This window comes from Uranotaenia lowii, chromosome 3 (genome assembly GCF_029784155.1).
Source record: "Uranotaenia lowii strain MFRU-FL chromosome 3, ASM2978415v1, whole genome shotgun sequence".
Taxonomy (NCBI): domain Eukaryota; kingdom Metazoa; phylum Arthropoda; class Insecta; order Diptera; family Culicidae; genus Uranotaenia; species Uranotaenia lowii.
In genome coordinates, this window is record NC_073693.1 from 41,300,198 (window position 1) to 41,322,734 (window position 22,537).

The 22,537-nt window shown below is 36.2% G+C and overlaps 1 protein-coding gene and 2 long non-coding RNA genes across 3 annotated transcripts; 1 reads left to right on the plus strand and 2 right to left on the minus strand.

Moving 5' to 3' along the window:
* Window positions 1–588: 588 nt before the first annotated feature.
* On the minus strand, window positions 589–3,532 carry LOC129756750 (differentially expressed in FDCP 8 homolog). Its single transcript, XM_055753744.1, has 5 exons — window positions 2,519–3,532; window positions 2,298–2,462; window positions 2,193–2,237; window positions 1,590–2,056; window positions 589–1,534 (listed from the first exon to the last, which is right to left on the minus strand). Exons 1-5 carry the CDS (start codon window positions 3,144–3,146, stop codon window positions 1,319–1,321), a joined length of 1,521 nt encoding a protein of 506 aa, XP_055609719.1. The 5' UTR covers window positions 3,147–3,532; the 3' UTR covers window positions 589–1,318.
* Window positions 3,533–16,029: 12,497 nt separating this feature from the next.
* Window positions 16,030–18,309, minus strand: LOC129756759 (uncharacterized). The gene is made up of 3 exons (XR_008739528.1): window positions 18,183–18,309; window positions 17,845–18,073; window positions 16,030–16,379 (listed from the first exon to the last, which is right to left on the minus strand). It is a non-coding gene; the product is annotated as an uncharacterized LOC129756759 (long non-coding RNA).
* A 3,005-nt stretch (window positions 18,310–21,314) lies between these two features.
* Window positions 21,315–22,537, plus strand: LOC129756760 (uncharacterized). The gene is made up of 4 exons (XR_008739529.1): window positions 21,315–21,405; window positions 21,470–21,740; window positions 21,923–22,148; window positions 22,213–22,537. It is a non-coding gene; the product is annotated as an uncharacterized LOC129756760 (long non-coding RNA).

A 22,537-nucleotide genomic window follows, 5' to 3' on the forward strand; every position in this document is an offset into this window, starting at 1 on the left:
TCCTGACACGCAACCTTACAGCTACCGCTGTCCCTTCGATCTTTCCACTAACGGTTTATACTGAATTACCGATGCAGATGGATGCCGGAGCAGACGAATCTCAAATTGGGACCAGTGCGACTGAGAAGAATTCTACACATTCTATATCATCTCAAGTAGCAGAGAGTTTTTCAAACGATGTAATGCTTATGGAAGATGAAAGTAGTATAGACTGCCTAGACGAATATAGTGATATCGTTCATGGTAATAAGCAGGAAATCATTAAACCGGCAAAAAGCTTAGAAGGAGTCGAGAAAACGGAAATTTTAATCAGAACCTCAAATGTACAAACTAAACACGGTGATGATACCGCAATTTGTAACGTTGAAGCACATGACCATTTAATTGGCGAAATGAAGAAATTGAAGGCGAAAGTTGAACAACTTTCGAAGGAACTTCAGAGCAAGGACACGATCATTCAAGAGCAGACTCAGCTTCTCAAACAGTTAGGAGTAAGGATAGAAACGGTTTCCGAGCATGAATAGTTTTAAGAAAAAATCTATAGGGTATTTTCTTTTGTGAACGGTTTTTGGTAGACCATTTTTGCTTGTTTCAAAATATATTTTAATGTATGTCCAAAATGGCTTGTCAGAATGTATGCAAAAATATCCGAATGTCATGACTCATATAAAAAAAAAACAATAAAAGTATGATTCGTTGGTATTGGTTTATCCTCCGTTTGAATTAAACTTCTACTTCGCCCAAAATTGGTATTTTATACCGTAAATTGGGATAACATGCAACAATTCTCAACTTCAATGGCATCCAGAAAAATGATATCGACAGATAATCATACCGCTTATACTTCAAAAGTTTAAGGTTGATGGGTCTCAAAATTGACGTAGTCAGGTAAATTATAAGTTTGACCTATTAAAAACAATGCGATTTTCACGCAGAAAAAAGGTAACTTGCAAAAAACTTTGTTTTAAAAGGAAAAATCTTATGAAAGCTTTTCTAAAAATTCATAGTTAAAAAAACTAGCTAAAGGTGTGAAAAACTATGTCATCATAATTTTGTTATCATTAAATGATAACTCGATTACATTCTATTAAAATATAAATTGAATTAGTGTTATGTTATACAAATATTGCATCTAACCCCGCTGTTGCATGATGCCCTGTTTGATGGTACTTTGATATAGTTGCGCGAAGCAAAATTCACCTTGAAGGAGAGCAAATTTTGCTCTCAAGAAGTGATCGCAAAATGTAGTATCCCCCTTTGCCTTAAAAGTGTGCTTAGGGACAGCTTATATTAATGACCATTGGTCGGCCAGCACCATTCAATTTCCATTGGCAGCATCGAGTAGTTCGTTGCGGTTTTGCTGCTCCCGTTTCTTGAGCCGAATGCACTTCATACACTTGAGGTTTTTACGAATGTGACAAACTCGGTGGGTTGCCGAATTGCACCGTTCGCAGGACACAACGGCATCGTCGAACGGATAGATCACTTCCTCATTGTTACACACCTCGCAAATGTATGCCTTGCCGGAACAAATCTGGAACAAGTTTTATGATTTTTTTTGGATTTTTTTTTATAAGGTTTCAAGTTACCAAACAATTTCTTATGTGCATATTAAAGGCATCATGAGTTTTCTGTAAAAACTCCAGAAGACACCCGTTCTCGACTCCAACCAAATCTGCCAAGCTATACATGTCCACATTTCTCATCAGGTGCTTCCGAAGCCCAATTGTATCTCTCAGCAAACGTTGTTCCTCGGCGATGCGGCAGAGATTCAAATAGCGACGCATTTGTATAAGTTTTCCGCGTAACTTCTTTATTACAGCCAACCGGTGGATCAGGTCGAACAACCGCGGATTACGTTCCTCCAGATTGATGATTGGTCGATTATACAGCAGCCGGATTTGCTGCAACGAAGCTCGCCCGACTTTGCGTGGTACGAAGTCCCAGTTGTTCATGACCCGGGCCGGAATGACGCTGGTATCGTTCCAGTGGCACGAAGAACAGTAGTAAAGACCGGAGTAGTCGCAAAGGCGCGGCACATTGGCGGTAAGCTTTTCTGTGAAATAAGGTAGGTATTATTAACTATCCAACCTTTAAGTTTTTAAGCAAGCAAGTGTAGTCCCTGATTTAGAAGGAACTTTTAAAAATACCGGATAATTTCTAGTTGTGATGCGAATGGCATATTCCCATACCTGCTCTAAGCTCGAATCCGAAGCAGCTAACGGCTGTTGAAACATCTAAAATTCAAAACATACATTCCATTCAAATTTTCTTAATACTTGAACTTTATTTCATACTGTAACTCAGTTGGACCCCGCATTCGGCACAAGTATATTTCTGGAATGCCAGTCCAATCTCCGGACAAATGCAATCGATTGGCGTGTTCCGTTCGGTTGTTGTTATGTGAGCGCAAACTCGTATGATGTTTCGTATGCATTTATGATGGACGGCAAACGAACAGTCTTAGGGTTTAAAAAACATTACTCCAACCGTTGATAATTCTCTCAAAGAAACTTACCCGTGCATACATAAGATGCCTGAAGTACATTCCAAATGATTCCGGAGCAATGATCACAGTGTACCTTGTACGGGGGACAGTTTTTGTACTTTTCAAAATGATGTCCCTGAATGATCTTCGTTTCCGGTAACAGTGCATCGGGATCGCTGTCCACCTCTTGAAGCTCTCGCAACCGGTGTCTCAGCTCAATCAAATACCGCACGAGCCATTTGCGCTCCTCGGAGTCATAGGCACTTCGAATTACTAGATCTTTGCACCGCGCTATGGCGTTTTCCATCTCAGGGATCGATGCCTCGTGGTCCAAAATCAGCTGCCAGTGCTCCCTTATCAGCGCAAACGGTATCGTATGAGGGGACTGATCGTTTGCTTCAACTTCATAACCGTACGACAGAGACGAATTCGTGGAATGAACCATGGCTTCGTCCTGATACTTAGAAATAACCACGCTGTCTCTACTGTTCGCAATGCCCTCGTCTTCGGGTTCGCTTTCTGTTTTCGCATCTTGATTGTCATTTCCATTATTTTCCTTCACCTCACTTATGGACTGTGTATCTTCTCTTCCTAGGAAGTTATTAACCGTACTCGGCAGATTCCAAAGACCATCCTTTAAATTTTGTACCGTCTGCATCCTTCAGTAGATATTACACAACTCCGCCCCGCATCAATCGACCTACGAGGTCCGACGAATTTCCGAAACTGATTAGAACTTTTCGGCAGCTTCAAGCAGCAGAATCCGTCCTTATCAGTTCTACAATATTTCGTTTTTTGTTAGTGGCCAAGATGAGACAAAGTTGTATGATTCAACACGGTTTCGCTTTTGTGAATAAATAATAAATTCTCCGAGCAATTTGATTACTCATCGAATGCAGATGCATTGCAATATCATTGCGCTCTCATTTGGTGGCCTATCGAAAAACATGTTGCCGGAAATTTGTTGCTTTATGCTGCTCCGAAACAAAGTTGAAAAGAGTATGAAACTCTCTCGATGATGTTATCAGGTGAAATGATGAGCGCATGTTCAGAAGAGCGAAACGTGTTTGGTACCACCACATCGTGCAAATATCCATGATTGGCTCCGTACAGAATTGCGCCAAATCCTTCGTTTCGTATTGATACAGTTGTGAACGATCACTAGCAGTATGAAATTTAAACACATTATTCAAGTTTCAAAATGTTTATTGCTGTACAAAATACATTTCATCAAAGCAAAATGATGTACCTACTATCGCTTTGTAATCTCACAGCCACATTAGGCAGTATCAAATTTGAACTCAATCCGAGTCAGATGAAGAACACGTCTCATCATTGATGGGTTTCATTAGAAATTCCCAATTACACAGCACACATTCGAAATCCTTTCTGCAGGGTATCCACTTTTCGGTTGATCTAGGATCAAAACACGTGTTCAAATCCTGCGAACAATCACCGCCTTTGCCTTTGTTTAGGATGATTGGCTTTCCTTTCATGTGCTCCAAATAACCACATCCGGTTTCGCCGACCCAGTAAGCATGTTGCTCCCAACAATTATCTTTTACCTCACATACCAGTCGCAAACCACAGTAGAAGCACTGAACAGTAGCTGCTCGATCGGCGTAGAAGAATCCTGCCTCGGCAAAGCCTCGTTTGAATGCGGCGTCAGACCACTCCAGGCACTTGGAAAAAGTTTCCACCCGCGCAACAAGCGTTCCGAACTCCGGAAAACGGGCGTCGTAAACGAAACGGTAACTTGATGATTGGTCGTCTTCCGTAAACCCATTAGCGTCATATTGCATGTTGCTGGCCATGGTCAGATATTAGCTACTCTCTTCAACTGTTTAGTACAAACACTTTTCATTGATAAGATTTGTCAAATGAAAACTTCAGATCTATGGCAGTTCGTTTTATACCTTTACAGGTATCTTTGTACTTGTAGCAGCCTTGACTTAGATAAGAAGTGCATTGATACGAGACTATAGCAAGGTCTTATCGGGAACTAACCTGTCGAACTGGAGTCTGAGCCATTAGATGTAAAATTCTAATGTCTCGCTTTCTTCCGTTACTTTTTTCTTTGATAGTATACAGCAACAAACTATCTGCCGTTCGAGTTGGGGAAATGGTAGTCTTTGTCTGATTGATATTCATGAAACCTTCGTCATAAAAACAGTGCTACAAGTATGGTCATTCACAACCCTGTATCGGTTTTCGATAACGGTGGTTCCCCTGATTAGGTATTTTTTTTGTTATTCTTTTTTCTCAGGGATTTAAACCAAGTAGGTTTATTCATCCCGAATTCCCCTGATTATTTGCTTCGGCTTCTATCAAATTCTGCTACAGATTTTGGAAAAAAATATCTCCAACAATTTTTACTCTCACGTTGATTTCTGGATTCAAAATTTCGGACGTTTCAATTGACCCCTTTAAATTTGGCTGAGGCTTTTTTCCCGTAAATTAAATGTAAAAAAATGGACTCGCACAAACTCGCAGCTTTCCGAATATTTCTTGCCGACAATTTTAAAAGGAGCGGCCCTGCGAAGTATAATGACGCCTTGTTTTACTTCATGCGAAAGTTTGTTCGTGGATATGAAAGCTTTTTGAGCTCCGTGTCCGTGACAGTTTTGGGAATATCTTCGTGACAGTTTTCAATGCTTTGATATTCGCATGACAGTCAGAGTTGCCAATCTTTTTTTTTTCAAAAATTCTGGAAAATTTTGAAAAAATGTCTGGAGAAGTGGTGAAATTTTTTTTGGTCGCCAGATTTCAATTTTGGCAGATATTGTGAATTTCAATTAACATTTTTAGAAACGTCGCTGGTGAACTGGCAAAAAAACACACACTCAGAAGAAATTCTATTCTGAATTTCATAAGATACGTTTTATGTGGTTTTATGAACCTCTGATTTGTGTCCAAAATAATTTTTCATAAGAGTCTTATGAATTTCTTTCATTTTCATAAGAAGTTCTTATGAAGAACAGAAGAAACAGCTTTGTGAAAATAAAACGAACACATTCATTTTAAGCGGCAGGAAAAAACGCACAAGATTGTTTATCATCAGAAGCAATTCAGAAAAAATAATAAAGTAATCGTGACATTGATCTCCTCAACGGTAAGTTTTTATAGCAAATTATATAATTTGTGTGAATTTAAAAAAAAAAGTGGAAATATTCATAGTCCTTGAATTTTTGATATTTTTTTTCCTCGCTTTAGCTTACTTGCTGACCAATACCGAAAGGCCCAGAGACCGGAACCAGTTTGCGGATTTTCCCAAAGTTTTTCCGTACATCCGCCAACAACTGACGTGTCTGCTGATTCTGTGGGAGAATTTCATGTCCCATTACGAGGATAGCGAACAAATAATCTTTTTTCTTTGTTTTTTTGGACAATTTCAACCGAAATAAAATTGCATCTGTGGCCATCATTGTGAAAAAAAGATTAATAAATAGTGATGAAATTTAAGAAATGGGACACAAATTATCAATGTCTCAGAAAAAATCAATTTTTATGACATTTCCAGCTTTTTGAAAACAATCTTATGAAATTCCAAATGTTTTGACAAAATCATAAGATTATCTTATGAAAAACCAAACTTCCTCTTTCAAAAGATGTTCATCCAGAAAGTTCATTTCAGTCATAAGATAATCTTATGAATTTCATTAATTTTTCTTATGGCGCCAGTTCATGAGAGAATCTTATGGCATACATAATAGTATTTTTCTGAGTGCAGACTTCCGACAATCTAGTACCACAGACTAATACAGACATGACTCTCCATAGAAAATTCTTTCCATTTTTTCGCAACATTTCACTTAAGTGATTGCACTGCCATCTGGTATCGACATTGCCCCTAACGATTGAAAACTTTAAAAATTGTCGAAGTAGCCATGGAAAATATTTATCAGACTCAAAAAAAAAAAAAAACAAAAACTCAAGAAGGAAAATCCTCAAAATCGTTCAATATTTGAAACTTTATCGTGGCCGTCGCCGATAGTGCCAGTGAACGCATTCCGTAAAAGCGGAACATCCCCGGAAGTACGCAGCTGAAGGGACTCCAAAATTATAAATATTTTACGTTTTAACTGCTCGAAATTTTATTTTGCAGGTGGACGGCTCCTGTTGGAGCAGATGCTTGACGAGACTCTATGATGCAACGAAAGAAGCGCGGTAGCGCCCACCCACGACTGGTCGATTCTATTCCTGAGCTTTTAGTTCAGCGCGCACCTGGAGCTTAGATAAAGGTCGGCCTAAATGATCAAGCCTCGCGTATAGTGCGGTGTCATGCACACAATGCTGATCGGTCGATTTTTTTTTAGGTTTACACTGGATTCCGGTTTCGACGATGGGCGGTTGAAGCCAACTACGCGCTATCACTGACAGAACGCGTATCGGAGGATTCTTGGATGTGTTGACCAAACCTGCTCAGGCCTACGCGTGATGTGTCACGAACAGAAGGCAGATCGATCGGTCACGTTGGAAGCTGGAATACCAAAGCTGATCATTCCAACACACAGGCTAGATCGGTGACGCAGATTTAGATTTATCAACATACACCTCCAAAAGTGAATCAATTTGTCAACAAGTTAAATAAATATTAAGATTTGTATTGATTTTTAATGTATCGATATCGATACAATTAGATCTATTGAACTGTAATTGGAATGTCAATGTTTGATAAGAAAAATCTCAATTTATAAGTAAGAATCGATTTCATTTTCGATAGATTGATTTATTTTCTCAAATAAAGCATTTGGATTTTGATTTTTCCATTAATGAAAATAATTTTTTAAATTAACTTTGATTCGAAAGATTTCAGAACGCTATTATTCGTTGAGAATCAAATGCCGGACCATGAATGAACGCATTTTTTAATTTTTTTTCTATCTTTATTCCCTTCTATTCTTATTTTGTTGGTATAGAAGCCTCCTTTCCCTTCTCCCTTTAGCATAGGAAGGATTTTAAGATATTTCTTGTTACATTTCTAGCAGGTATAGGTGGCAAATGTGGCCATCATCTACGGCATTCAGTCAAATCCGATTGGAGACGGTTGCGGAAGAAGTGATTGAAGTGACTGCCGGAAGCATTATTCTTCAAGGGTTGAAATCAGTGGGCTGAAAGATATGTTTTTGGAGATAAACCTACTTATCAATCGGAATAAAATACCTAAAGCTAAACATAAACTTGTTGCACTACATTGGTTCAACACTCGTTGCCCCGACTGTTTCGGCAGGATGTTTGCGACACCAATATTCCTCGCGTTTGATTTCTTAGTTTAGACCCAATAAACAAAAACAATCATTCCATGGCAACTTGAGTTTCAACGTTGAAAATTTGACCAAAATCAAATCGCCAGCTTCGATGATGTCAGTTTATTTTTGGCGATCGACGGGCCCCTGGTGCCGACATTGCCCATAACATTTGCGAAAAACTGAAAAAGAGTGTCCAGTCTGTATTAGTCTGTGCTAGTACTTCAGTTTTCTTTGTCCGGATTTCCGAAGTAAAATTTAGTGCTGGCGCGTTAATTGTATACTGCTCTATACTTTATTCGTATAATCGCAAAATTCACAGATATTCCTGCCATTATCAATTGCATGGGATTAAACTTGCTATACTTAAACAACTTGTTTCACATACATCTTCGCAGAATTAGACTATCTAAATATTTTTCACACTTTTAAATTCCTAATTCTCAGCTTTGCCTACCACAACACGTTAAACATTTTTATTTTCTATGGTTCTGTTGATAAATTCATGCCCAAACCCAAAAGTCTGGAATTTTCTGGGAGAAATGTCAAAAGTCTGGAAACCTGAAAAAATGTCTGGCGAAAGGGAAGGGTGACATCACTGATGACAGTACTACTAATTGCGTCCGACTCAAGGCCGTGCGAACTCAATTCTTGATACACAAAACCCTTAGCTCGTGTTCAAAATGGATTTTTACTAAGAAGTGTAACTAAACAAGTTCAAAATTTGAAACCAATTATTTGAACTTTGAAATTCATTCATAGAATACTAATTTTACACATCACAAGTTGGTAGCCTCTTACGATAGTCAACAGATTTAGCTAAATAAAAACAAAATCCAAGTACCAATGACTTTATAACTAGCCACTGTGATTGTAAAAAAGGGTAAATGCCATACCAAATTTCATGCTGATATGAAATATTCCTCAAGAAACCAATTTCAGCCTCCATTGGTTTTTGTGTTTCTCGTTCTTTTGAATCCTAAACTCTATACCCAAAAAATTTTTCAAGACCTCAAATTTTACATTTTTCCTAGAGAAGATTTTGAATAATTTGGATGGCTTTTGTCTAAGAGCTTTGTTTTATAAATCACTTTTGAAAATAGGTGAAAATTGTTTAAGATTTTTTTCTGACTTTTTTGACAAAACTAACAAACATAACAAAATATTTAAAAAAGGCTTCAAATCAATTATCCGCTTTCCACTGGATCGCATCTAAATTTGGTTTCAGCAAAAAATGTTATAGCAGTCTTTTACTTGTTCACTTTAATTTCAAATGTTTTTAAGCTAAAATCAAATGCAGGTTTCAACAAATTGGTTGAATGAAATATGTAATATCTTTTCTTTTTTAAATTTCTTCACTATAGTCGGATATGCGTATAATGATTTATTCCAAGTTTATAAAAACTGTAGAACTTAACTTATTTAAATCATGCATCATCATCACCATCATAATTATTATTCCTAAATAAATTAAAATATAATTAACAAATAAGGAATCAGTTTTTTTCAATTTCATTGAGATTTGTTAGAGCGTCTGTTATCTATGATTGATTCCCACTTAAAACTGATTCATTTTTAAACTTATAAACTCCATATCATCAATACTAAAAACGTACCTTTTTTAATGTCTTAATTTGTTTTAATATTCAAATTAAATAACCGAATTTTATAGTTTTTTATTTTTAAATTTCACATGAATTTACCGATTTTTATAGTCAAACATTTTTAATTCCTTTAAAATAATTTTAATAAATTTTAATAGTTCTTATCTTTTGTTCTTTCTAGAATTCAGTATTTCAATTGACGGCTACAAAATATTCGGAGCTCGAAATTTTCAACTATAAAACTTGCACATGAAAATTTATAATGGTTTTACTTATTTTCATTCCTTCTAATAATCTTTTTTAAATATCTGATTTTTTAATTTATGCAAAGATTCGAATTTATTCGAAGTCGAAAGTATAAAGCAAAATTTTAATGCACAACATTTATTAAATAAGTTTTTGCTTTGTGCTTCAATATTAACAACAAAACTTTAAATTTATTTTTTTATAAGTTTCGTATTGATCATACAAGAAATCACCCATTTCCCAACCTGTACTTTGGCAATAGAAGCTTTCAATGATGAACTGAACATGTTGTTTTATCAATATATGACGTTATTATTGTGAACTTCAGAAATGAACTATTTCAGTCTTTTAGGTTGATAACTGGATGAATTAAAAAATGGTTTTATCTCTGATTTTGATCACTGGTACTTTTGAAGTAAAATTGATATTCTTCTTTTTATCAAAATTGATTTAATCATCAATTAGGTACATATGTGTTTAGAATAAATTCTCACAAGTTCAAAATATTTTTTTTCTTAATCAAGATTTCACAATTGATATATTTATTCAAATTTAAAATATTACAGCGAAATTTTTCAATCAAGCCTTCAAATGAAAAACAGGAATGTAAATTTCGACGATTAATAAGTAACAATGATTATAGTTTTGCTGAACAATTACAAATCATGATTATTTTCTTCCCTGGTTTGAAATTTATTTTAGAATTCGGATTTAGTTTCTTTTTAAATCTGGGTTAAAATTATGAATTTTATTTCTATTATTCTTATGTCTGAAGCTTTAAACTCTGGTTTCATTCAAAATTTTAAATCCCGTTCGTTTTCTGTGTTTTCTGAAAAATTTATATTAGATTTGTAAACTTGATTGCTTAGTATTTATTTTTAGACAAATGTCTAGCTCAAAATAAGGAAAATCATTTAAAATAATGTATTGATGACTTGCCGGAAAGAGCAATGATTCAAAACTTTGAAAATCTTGATTTTGAATTTTGAAAACCCCACGCCTTCATGAGCGCGTCCCTCGCACGGGCCTGGTCCGACTGTAGCCGAGGTTCGTTTTGGATAATCATCTACGTTCAGAGATCGAGATTTGAGATTTCACATTCAAATTTCAGATTCAAATTTTGATTTCAGGTTCATATTTAAGATTTAGGATTCAGATTTCAGATTCCGATTTAATATTCAGATTTCAGAATAATATTTCAGTTTCATATTGATTTAAAGTCCATATTTTAGATATAGATGAAAAGATTAAGATTGCAGATCCAGATTTCATATTCAGATTTTAGATTTTAAATTTAGATTTCAGATCCAAATTTCAAATTTAAATTCCAGATTCAAATTTCAAACTCAGATTTCAGAATCAGATTTCGGATTCAGATCTTAGATCCAAATTTCAAATTCAGGTTTCAGATTTAAAATTGCAGAATTCCGATTCAGATTTTAGGATTCAGATTTAGATTTAAGATTCGGATTTCAAACTCATATTCAGAGTCAGATTTCGAATTCAGATTTCAGACTCAGATTTCAAATTTAAATTTGAAATTCAGATTTCAGATTCCAATTTCAGATTGTGATTTCAGATTTAGATTTCAGATTCAGATTATAGATTCAGATTTCAGATTCAGATTTCAGATTTAGATTTCAGATTCAGATTTCAGATTTCAGATTCAGATTTCAGAATCAGATTCAAATTTCAGATTTCAGACTCAGATTTCAGATTCAGATTCAGATACAGATTTCAGATTCAGATCCAGATTTGTTTCGGCATATCGACTTTGCTTCTTCTAGACAATAAACCGGAGCGGGACAAATGGTCTTGTACGGCAAGAAATTTTCTCATGACACGCTCTTGGTTCATTATCAACACCTTTCATGCTTTCTAATATAATCTATCCTCCTATGATTTTCAATACTTTCATTAAATATTGTTCCTATTAGAATGTATACTTGGAAATTGGAATATGGGAGGAAATGAGAATTCTCTCCCCTACTCAAGAGTCATTGCATCATTTTTTTTTAAACAAACGGTTTATCTCTTTCTCTCACTTTGTGTTTCTCACCCTTTAGAGCAAGTTCACTGGTGTTAGAAAAAAGTGGTAGAAATTTTTTACATTTTGAAAATTTTACCATGTATAAATGTTTTCAAGATCTCTGGGCGTTGTTGGCTCAATGTTTCTATTTTAGCCGTATGTGATAGAAATATTGCAATTCTTGCATCACAGCATGCGAAAATACAACACGTGTTGTAAAAACTCTTGAAGGGCACAGATCTTGAAATGTTATCGCATGGTAAAGTTTTCAAAATGTGCTAAAAGAGTCAAAATTTCTACCACTTTCTCCCAACACCAGTGAACTTGCTCTTAGGAATATTAAGTACAAATGTATTGCACATCAATAGCTGTAATACTTCTGATACCTAAGCTAGCAAAGTAGTAATGAATATTTTGGTAACTTATGCATTGAAAAAAAGGACTTTTTCGGATGATGATTTGAAATAAACCAAAACAGATAATTGAGTTCTATTAATTTTCAATGGAAATTCCTAATATGAGTTAACTTGGAAAAAATATACCAACTTTCGGGTGGACATTTACTAATTTTGTATAGGAATCTTTTGGGGTTTATTTCTTTATCTAATTTTTCAACTTTAAAAAAAAAATTGACTTTTTCATTCAGTCGCTCTCGCTGCTCTACAGCTTAAGCTAACATGATTGTCCATTTTCGACAGACTTTTTTTTAACTGTTTGACCGGTTGCACCGACGACCCAGGCCAGCATCAATGTATCAACCTTTTCCTCGGTCTTCCTCTTCAGTATCCTTTGGAGCTTCTGTAATCCAGGGTCGTCGGCCGTCGGGAACTGGCTTTCTTTCGATGCTTTGATTGTTATCCTAGAGCAGTGGTTTTCAAACTTCTTTCCACTCACCGCCCCCCTGTCGCGATATTTCTAAGTTCACCGGCCTCCTACGAGCATTTTCGCACAAATTTGTATAGAAATTCAACATATGCCGTTTTCGTTTTTCTCCACTAGCGCGGGGCAAAACTTTTTCTGAATAAACAAACAGAATCGTTACCCGGGACGATGCAAATATATGGTTGCTATACTCACCCTTGTGCTTACCCCCAACACTGACAACTTCTACGGGTTGCAACCGCCTGTTTGAGGTTCAAACCTAGGGCACTACTAGTGGACTTCTGAATTAATAAACGAACACAATAACATCAGTTAGGGCAAAACTCGTTGATAACTAGGTTTCCACTGCTAATAAACGAAAACACTAATAGATTGGTTCTAGTTCTAAGTTTTTTCACCGCCCCCTTTTTAGGCTTCCAACGCCCCCTAGGGACCACTTTGAAAATCACTGTCCTAGAGTGTCAAGTCGTTTAAGATGCCAAAAGCTGGAGTATCCGGCATCCACCAAGTGCCGTAATGTGTCCGTTTTCGACACGTTTCTTTGAACGCGCACGTTTCAAAACGGAGTAGCTTAACTGTTTTCGCCATAACAGAAAAAGTTTGACCGATAGAAGTGTCAAATGTCTTCTGGAAAACTCATGGGTTGTTATGATTATTGCAAATTTTTACAGAATGTCAACTGAAACTTCTGGTTATCGAAATCGATGCGATTGATCAGCATGGCTCGCAATTTGACTATACATAACGTGTTATAGGTGCGGAAATCTGCACTTATCTCACACTCCACACAACCGGCCTTAAAATATTTCAACTATTAAAGTAAAGGAGTTTTCACTATTTTTTAACAATGAAAAGGTTGAAACACTTTACATATCATTTAATACTTTTTTGTTTTAGTTTATTTATGACTTCAAAAATTAAGAACGAGTACGCTTTTAACGAATGTAATGCTTTCCTTGACAATTATTTATTAAACATCCATGTTTCTTTTAAATGATTTAGAGTTCATTTATTCTGCTAACTAAATCAGTCTTTTGTGAAGTTACGTGCTGCTTTGTCACTTATCGGAAAGGAGAAGTTATCAGCGGCTATTTATTTAATTATAGATTATTTAAATGATTCTGTTGACGAGGTAATGAGCAACGAAAACTAAACCACTTCTCATAAGTGGATTCAACCATTCTTTCCCACACATTCAATGGTTCCCGAGTGCCAAACTCAGCAACGATTCATCTACGCTACGATGCTCGGGATGCCGATCTGCCAACATCCGTGCCCGGGTCAATTGAAGAATTAACCGTAGAATCACCGCCAGCACAATTACCGTCAGAATGAAGCCGAACAGTATCAAAAAATCAAAAGCATTGACCTCAGCTGCCTCTGGCACCTGCTCGATCCGCACCGATTCGTTTTTGTCTGTCATTGTTTTTTCTACGATCTCCTACACCACATGTTTTTTTTCTGCGAGAGATCTGCTCTAACGGTCTCACGTAATGGTGTTGTTTGTTTAGTTTCTATTAGTTGCAAGTTAAAGTTTGGAGCTTTGAATATCGCGATAAGCTAAAACGGCGATCACCGCCGTCGACAATGATCAATGACCAAAAGACAACTACTTATCTGCCAGGCGGGTACACAAGATGAAGAGCTATAAACCGTCGCACCAATTATTATTTATAGATTAAATTATCGCTTTTTATCTGGTACAGTGGCCGAGCTTTGCTGAAGTACCTCTCTCGATGAGTGTGGCCCGTCCAAAAGAAAAGTAAAATTGTGTGAAAATAAAATCCTACCAAGGATAGCTGAAGCCGTGTAATCCTCTCGACTGCGGCAGAACCACTTCTAAGTGAACTACCGTCCGAGTCCGAGTGTGCTTCAGTGCGACGAATATTGGATTGCAAAACTAAACTGTTGATGTGACTCAATTAACGGCAATTCACATACAACGTCCATCAAAAGGCTCTAAAACGTGTGTTGCTTGATAGCTGATAAGCGCGATGAACTGATAGAGATTTATATTCGCACCTCCGGCCCGTCGGCGAAGGTGGACACATTACGGGATGAACTGACTTGAGTTGAACTTTTGAGACATTTCGATGTCCGCAACTGATTAAAGATGATAAGCTGTCTAATAATAATGAAGTATATGGTAGCAATGAGTGATGGATGTGTGAAAGAATGCCTACTCGATAATGAATAATACGATTTTAAAGTCAGTTGCTTATGTCTCGCGATATGACGGACCTGCATGGATCCGAGTACCAACTCATGACCTCTGGCTTAGAAGACTTCAACGCTATCCTCTAGGCCACGGTCGGTGTTTAATATCTTAGTTACGGCCTTGAAGATTTCTGGAGAGAAAAGGCTGGAACTAGACACTGTTAGAGAGCGCCTTCTTGCAGAGGAAAAACGAAAAAGTTGTTGTACACAGTAAACGAAAATTACCGAGTTCGGTAATTTTTTTACCGAAATCCTAACATGTGGAGTTCGTTAAACTGTTCGGTAATTTTTTCATGGCCGAGAAGTGACAGCTGTCAAATATAACGGACCTATTTCTGTAAAAATAACCGAAACTCGGCTAATCAAATCTTTTCATCTGTCAAAATTTTGACAGTTGTTAACGTTATATTACCAAACAATCGGTAGATTGCCACCGAACTGCCTGTATTTATTACCGAAAGACGGTAATGTTTACCGAAATACCTAAAATTATTACCGAAATACCTGTAATTAATACCAAAATATTTTATAAATATTACCGAAATTTCGTAATTTTTTTACCGAAAAGCTTCAAAAGTTCGGTAATATTTACCGAACCACCGGTAGAAATTGCCGAAATACTTGTAATAATTACCAAAATGCCGGTAGATAATACAGAAATACCTGTAGTTATAACCAAAATACCGATAAAAATTACCGAATTTCCGGTAAAACTCACCGAAACACCGGTAAGACTTTCCAAGAAATTTGAAAAAGTTCGGTAACATTCATCGAATAACCGGTGGTTTCTACCGAAATATCTGTAATCATTACCGAAACTCTAGTTATTTTTACCGAATATATGTATTTTTACTGAAGTATCTGTAATGCCGAAATGCCGGTTAAATTTACCGAAAACTATTAATTTTTTGGTTCACTTTTACCGGAAACGGTGAAACGTTCGGTAATTCAAGCTTATGATGCCCAACGTATTATGCGAGATAATTCGAGGCTCAAATCATTTCGCGCAAAACGCTGTGCGCCATAAGCTTAAATTATCGAACATTTTACCGTTTTCGGTAAATAAAGAACCGAAAATTCACAGTTTTCGATAACTACCAGCATTTCCAGAAGACGATTCTTATGAGCACAGTCGTTGACTTTTAACATTTGTTGCCTGAAGCGCTTTCAGCAACGGTATTATAGTATCAAATTTGCAATTATAGACCTAAAATGAAGATAATTGTGGGTTAATGTGAAACAACTGAACTAGTGATAATAATTATGAATAGACACTTGCATTTATTTAAGACATTTGTTGAATACAATCGTCAACTCAATTATTACATTATAGCTAAGTTAATATACATGAATAATACATTTTCACTAACTTACTACCTGACACTAAAAAATACCTACATGAAAAAAAGGAACATCAATAATTATAAGTTTTGCAAATTAATATAAGGAACTAACCAATCGATGTGAATAGAGGGTGGTCAACTGTCAACCTAATCAAGTCGGATAATAAAACTAATCCGTTCAAGCCCTGATTTATTCCGAAGATTTCTGGATTAAAACAATAAGAATGATGAATATGAAAATTTGAGTACACAGACAGCTATCGTTAATTAGTTTCAGTGCATTGCTTTTGCAATTTTCTGAGTTTCGATGGTTGATACATTTAGCTGAAAACCAAAAAAAAAAAATTAATACGAAATATTTATAAGGATTTAAATAATGTTTCACCTGAAAATTATAAATAATGAATCAGAATGTTCATCGTAGGTAGTGTAATTGATACTCGGTTGAAATCTTCATCATTACGCCATTCCAGAAAAATAACAATTTTATTATTCAAAAGACACAACCTAATTTTTGTTTTTGAAATGTACTGCTGAAGTAATATTTCATTTCACATCTTAAAATAAAAACAAACATCTTTTTTTTACTAAATCGATATTCTGAATACTTTTATTTGAATTTTGAGAACGTATTTCAATGGCAGGAATATATATTTTAAAATGAAAATTATTTTAACATATATTCACCATGATCTAATAAACCTAAAAATTTTTATAACTGAACTAGCTGACCCGGTTAACTTCGTTTTATTTGAATTATCAAATCTGATTAAAATTGTTCGATTTCTGATCCATTTCCAATTGATTTTGTATGGGAACCCCCATTCCATGAAAAATAAGACTCTCGTAAATATTATATAAATCATCTCTGACCCGGTCAACCCTCGGATACCGAATTTCACTTAATTCCGACCGTCCGTTTATACGTGATGGTGTTTCAAATAAAACGCCTCCATTTTTATATATACAGAGGTAAGATTTATCATTTCATTTGATTGCTTTCCGTAAAGCCAAGAAATTATGTTAGATGTGTTTATTCGTTACATTTATGTTATATTGTTTATACTTTCACAAAATAAAGTATTTAACATGATATAAATCAACGCGAATAGTGCAATTTTTTTTCTTCTCTCGATTATAGTCGTGTTCCCATCTTTATGGCATTCGCGACTTTATTACCGTTACAGTTGGCGGATCGTTATTGAAAAACTTATCCGGTACAACTGTGTTCGATGTTTACTCTTGGGCTCGAACTCGCCGGACATCGGCTCAAAAGACATCAGACTTGCCAACTGAGCTATATCACAAGCCCCTACAATAAATAAAAAGGGCATAAATAAATTAAAACAATCATACTGAACTGTAACGTCATATTTGTTTAGCTTTTCGTTTTTATGGTTGAAAAAATAAATACAATTGAGATCCTCTGAGTCAATTGGATAAAAGTGAAGACGCTTAAGTTTACATGATTTATATACCATATATTTTTTAAAAAGCTTATTTTAATTACATTAAAAACTCACGAATAAGTTTTATTATCGGAAAATAACATTATTTTTGAAAGCAAAAAATTAAGAACCGTTAGGCATTATTCACTCAAAAATCACTATATTTGCGCATTTATACCTTTTCGCCGGCAATGTGATTGTAGCCATAATAAAATTTGTAAAATCTTGTAAGTAGATAAGATATTTTAAATTTGTTTTATAGAATTCAAGCCAAATTCAACTGACAAAATCTAATAAAAACATAAGTCACTTGGCAATTAATTTTTTTCAAAGAGACTTACCGATGTTGTTCTGGACACCGTCTGATTAAACTAGTCAAAGTTTTGAGCAGTTTACTTAACGTTAATGGAATTGTAACTTCCTGTGTGTAACTGTTAGCCGTTGCTCTGGCGATTGCCGTTGTTGTTGTTCGGGCATCCTCCTCGATTGTAGTTGTTACCTCCGTGGTATTGATTATGATTGCGATAGTTGTGCAGACCACGGTTGTAGTAACCACCACGTCGGTTGTATCTGAAAAATGATAACCGAAGTTAAAATTAACAAACTAGTTTGAAGACCGTCGCGTGTAGTCAAGCCGACACAAACTTTTCGGAGTTCAGCTCCAGCAGCCAGTACCTACTTTTTCGTCTCCCGATTCGTGATCGCCGATACCGATTTCATAGCCTTAATCTTTCTTGATGATAGATTCGCTCGTCAGCTGTTCTGGTTTGCTATCTTCGCCCACCTTGAGTTTCGACAGTGCAGCTCCTAGCATTTGTTGTTGGCCTGCTGAACTTGGGGGCTGTTCACTAATTACGTAAGCACATAGGGGGGGTGGGGGGGTTTCACATTTGCTTACGATCTCTTACTAGGGGGGTAGGGGGGGTTTCCCAAAATCTTACGTAAGAAATGTTACATTGAGAAATCGTCACAGCCATACAACTCAGGTTTTTTTATTTTTTTTTTCTTCTCACAACCTTTTTGTTGGTTATTTTTGATGTTTTGTTATTTATCTTTTAATGTCTTTGAGTAAATGAAAAAATAAACTCTATTTAACAAAAGATTTACCAAAAAAATGCTGATACTTTATCGCTCACTGCTGAAATGAGTCTGAGCTTTTGGGTTAACTAACAACGTTACTTTCGTTAAACATTTTTGCACCATTTCTAGTAGTATAGAATGATTTTTTTTACATTTTTATGATTTTGAGGTCACAACATAACAATTTTTATTGTACCTTGTTAACCTTATTTTTCACTCTTTTTTTTTGGAAATTAGATTTTGTATTGTGTATTCGATTGTGGAAATTTATTGAAAATTATGCTGCTACGAACAGGCTTTGTCTGAAAAAATATATTTTGTAATCGTTTAGATATTTCATCTCTTGTTTTGTATAAATTGTGCTTTTCAAATTCATATATTATGTTTTTCTTTAAAAGTGCTTAGCTTAGAAGCATGGACGTTTAAGTTCTTGATATTTTCGAGCCTGTTTGTAAAAACGTGTCAATTTCTCAAAAAATCAAAAACGTAAGATCTTACTAGGGGGGGAGGGGGGGTTTCGAAAAATCTTACTTTTTCTTACCAGGGGGGGAGGGAGGGTATAAAATTTCCAAAATTGTGCTTACGTAATTAGTGAACGGCCCCTTGAGAAGATCTTCCGTATGGTTGCCACCCCGTTTACGAAGAAGACCGCGAATGTTTTGACCGTTCCCGTGTTCGTTTTTCGATAATTGTTCCAGCCATGATTTTGATTACTCTGTACTGTCCATATTCAGGTTCTTGTAGAAGGTGTATTTCTGGTCATCGTTCTAGCAGGAATTGCGTATCTCCCACTGTTGCTGGTTGTTGTTCTGGTTCTAATAGCTGTTGTTTCGCTGACTGTTGTTATGGTGGGGCTGCTGATGATGCTACCTTTATGATGCTACTGCTGTTTGATTTACAAACCCATTTACACAAATCATCGGAGTGGTAGCTGGATTACAGATGTACGGATGTACTGCTGTGGAATGCAGTTCGATTTCCACACTCGTATTGTTCTCTCCTTCCTGTTGGAGCACCCAGTCATCGGATGCATTAAGTTCAACCAAGACCGCTTGACGTCGTTGCGCTGGAATCAAAATGTTAGAAACTTATTAAATTACAGAATATTGAGCAATTTTAAATAAAAACTTTGTTTACCTGTTCCTGATATAAAGCATCCTGATATCCATCGCTCCTGCTGATGATATTGATCCACTTGTTTCCGTCAGCAGCTGGCTGAATATTTATAATTTTAAATCCAGCAATTTTCTTTTTCCACTCCTTTTCTGTTGTCGATTAATTTAAACCGATAATAATACGGATCCTACAGATGTTCCATCCAGATTCGGATGACCATTGCTGAATGTGGGGGTTCCGGATCTGTTCGTTTTTCAAACAAACGACGGAAAACCTCTGTTTGAGTCTGGTTCGTCACCTCCAGCTATTCCACAGTCAGTTTCTCCAGTACTTCCGGACACTTGAAAGCTAGTTTTTCTAGACAAACGGAAAATAAAACAAATTACTATCGGAATTGAATTCGATTGAATAGAATTGAAATTAGTACCTAATGGTTCTTTTTTGATTAAACAGCCCATCAAAATAAAATCATTGTTAGGGTCAAAGAAAAAAATTAACAAGAGGGACACCACCACCAATTTTTTGCAAAGGGAAAATGAATGAGTACTTACTTTTACCGGGGCCAATCGTACCAGCTCAGAGGTTACCATCGTAGCCGGCAACAGCGGAACCATTCCAAAAAGATTGACTTTCCGAATTTGGAATTTTTTTTTCCGTATTGTACGATGTGTCAGGTTACCGTTGGCGAAAAAATGCACTTTTACTCACAACTGCTCAACATGGCTATCGATGTAAAACATCCCGCTCGCAAACAAACCCGAGACGGTTGGCGTTTTGCGGGACGCCACTAAAGCCTAGTCCACACTAGGCAACATGAACTGCGATTTTTGTTGTGAGACAAACTTTGTTGTCTGTTGTTGTTGTTGGAAACATGAGACGGTCTCAGTGTCTCCCGAAGAAAATGGGAGACGCTGAGACCGTCTCGAGACGAATCGTCTCCTACACAGAAAAAAATAATGATTATTACGTGTCATTGAAAATGGTTGCCTTTAAAATAAAACAACCTGTAAATAAAAAACACTGTAATTTTAAATTGGTTCTTTTGAAAATCAATAGAAAATCATTTAATTTCACAGCAAATGTCGTGTAACAAAAAGGAGCAGGACTTTTACTGTAGTTTTACAGGTCAAAATAAAATTACGTGTTGTGAAACTAATTGTCATCCAATAATTTTCAATTGGATGTTAAAAAGTATAGGTGTATCTGGCATCACAGTAACTGATTCAAAAAGAAAACGTCAAAAAGAGCGCGTGAGTGGCTAAACTCTATTTTTTTTTTGTATCGGAGCAACCTTTTCGGGACGATCGGAAGGAAAGTTGTTTTCGGAACCAGCTAAAAACGAAGATTCACGGAACAACATTGTGGTCAATCATGCATAAAAACAATTTGAAAAGGAAATATATCCATCCTAGGAACACAAACGGACAAGAATCAAGAATAATTAGTAAACGTCACAGTGGTTTCCACGGAAGGAAAGTTATTTATGTTTCCTTGATTGGTAAGTAGAACGTAAAACTCAGATGAAACGAATCAGTTAGAATGAATTTAAATATTTGTAGTGCATGACCGAAACTTTGTTTTAAGATGGATTGATTTTTTTTTTGTTATTGTTACAGAACAACGGGGAATAAGTTCCACACGGGTACCGTTTGAGATTACGTCACCTTGCGGAGCGGCCGGAAAAAACCTGCACCCTGTCGGGAAAAGTGAGATCCATTTTTCATTTTTTTTAATGTTCAGTTGAAAAAGCAATTCCAATTCTAATTACAGAATCCAGATGCGCTTGTCGGTGAAATTGAGATCGGAAAATTTTAACAGCTAGATCTTTATTTCAAATGTATGCAGCAGTCGCTATTGTATTAGGGAAGAATGGCACTCCGTGTTAAACTCCCATAACAAAGGAAAAAGTCGCTATTCAAGCTGTTGGGCGTGTAATGCCGCCATTTTAAACCATTCAGAACTAAAATATCCGCTCGACATGGAAATTACTTACTCTTCCAACCAACGAAAACCAAGCCGAAGAATGGAACTACCCGGACAGGTACCTAAGCATACCGGAAAATATGACGTATTTGATTGCAGCTTCTCCGTAGAAAATAGATTTTGTGTTGCCACTACGGCAATCGTTAAGCTTAACTTTAAAAAGTTTAGGGCTTTGTACTCTTATTTAAAACCTTTTAAACAAAAAATTCCTCAAAAACTTTATTTTGTTTCCTTAACCAGACGATTTTGGCAACTATCATCTCTGTTGCACACTGTGGAAACTCGCGGAAACGGACCGGTGACTCTGGATCGGAAAACTACACCGGGTTGTACCGGACGGGGAAAATTGGTGCCGTAGCTACTCAATTGTCGAGCCAATGGGATCCTTGCGGCCAAGGATATTTGCTATTCGGCGAAGAGGCGGCCAGGTGCTGGTATTACAGATTGCCGATAAGATGATCATTAAGTAATTGTTTCAGATAATTTTCACTTTTTTAATTTTAGCATTAAAATGTAATTTTCTTTTCTAGCGACTAACTGGATTCGATCCACAACTTCTCAAAGTTTGACAGGAAATTCTGAACCGATTTGACCCAACCGCAGGTGGTCAAATGAGAAAAGATTAAATGCGGCAAGCCCCAGTGGTGTTTACAACAAGGGCCAGCAGAAATAGTGCCTAATGTGCAACGGGTAGATGAACAACAATCATATCAAATGACCACGAAGCAATTAGAAGCGCCAATTGCTCAATTGATGACTGCACTTCAGGCTAGACCTGAGCAGCAACTATTCTCAATACTGATACTGGAGAAAAACAGCAACAATAAGTTTATATATTAAGAATTTCAAGCAAAA

Excerpts from the sequence above, each read along its gene's own strand:
- LOC129756750 (XM_055753744.1), bottom strand. The coding sequence starts at position 3,146 with ATGCAGACGGTACAAAATTTAAAGGATGGTCTTTGGAATCTGCCGAGT. Across the intron at positions 2,463-2,518 it reads GGCATCTTATGTATGCACGG|ACTGTTCGTTTGCCGTCCAT; the intron begins GTAAGTTTCTTT and ends TTAAACCCTAAG. Across the intron at positions 2,057-2,192 it reads CGGATTCGAGCTTAGAGCAG|AAAAGCTTACCGCCAATGTG; the intron begins GTATGGGAATAT and ends CTTATTTCACAG.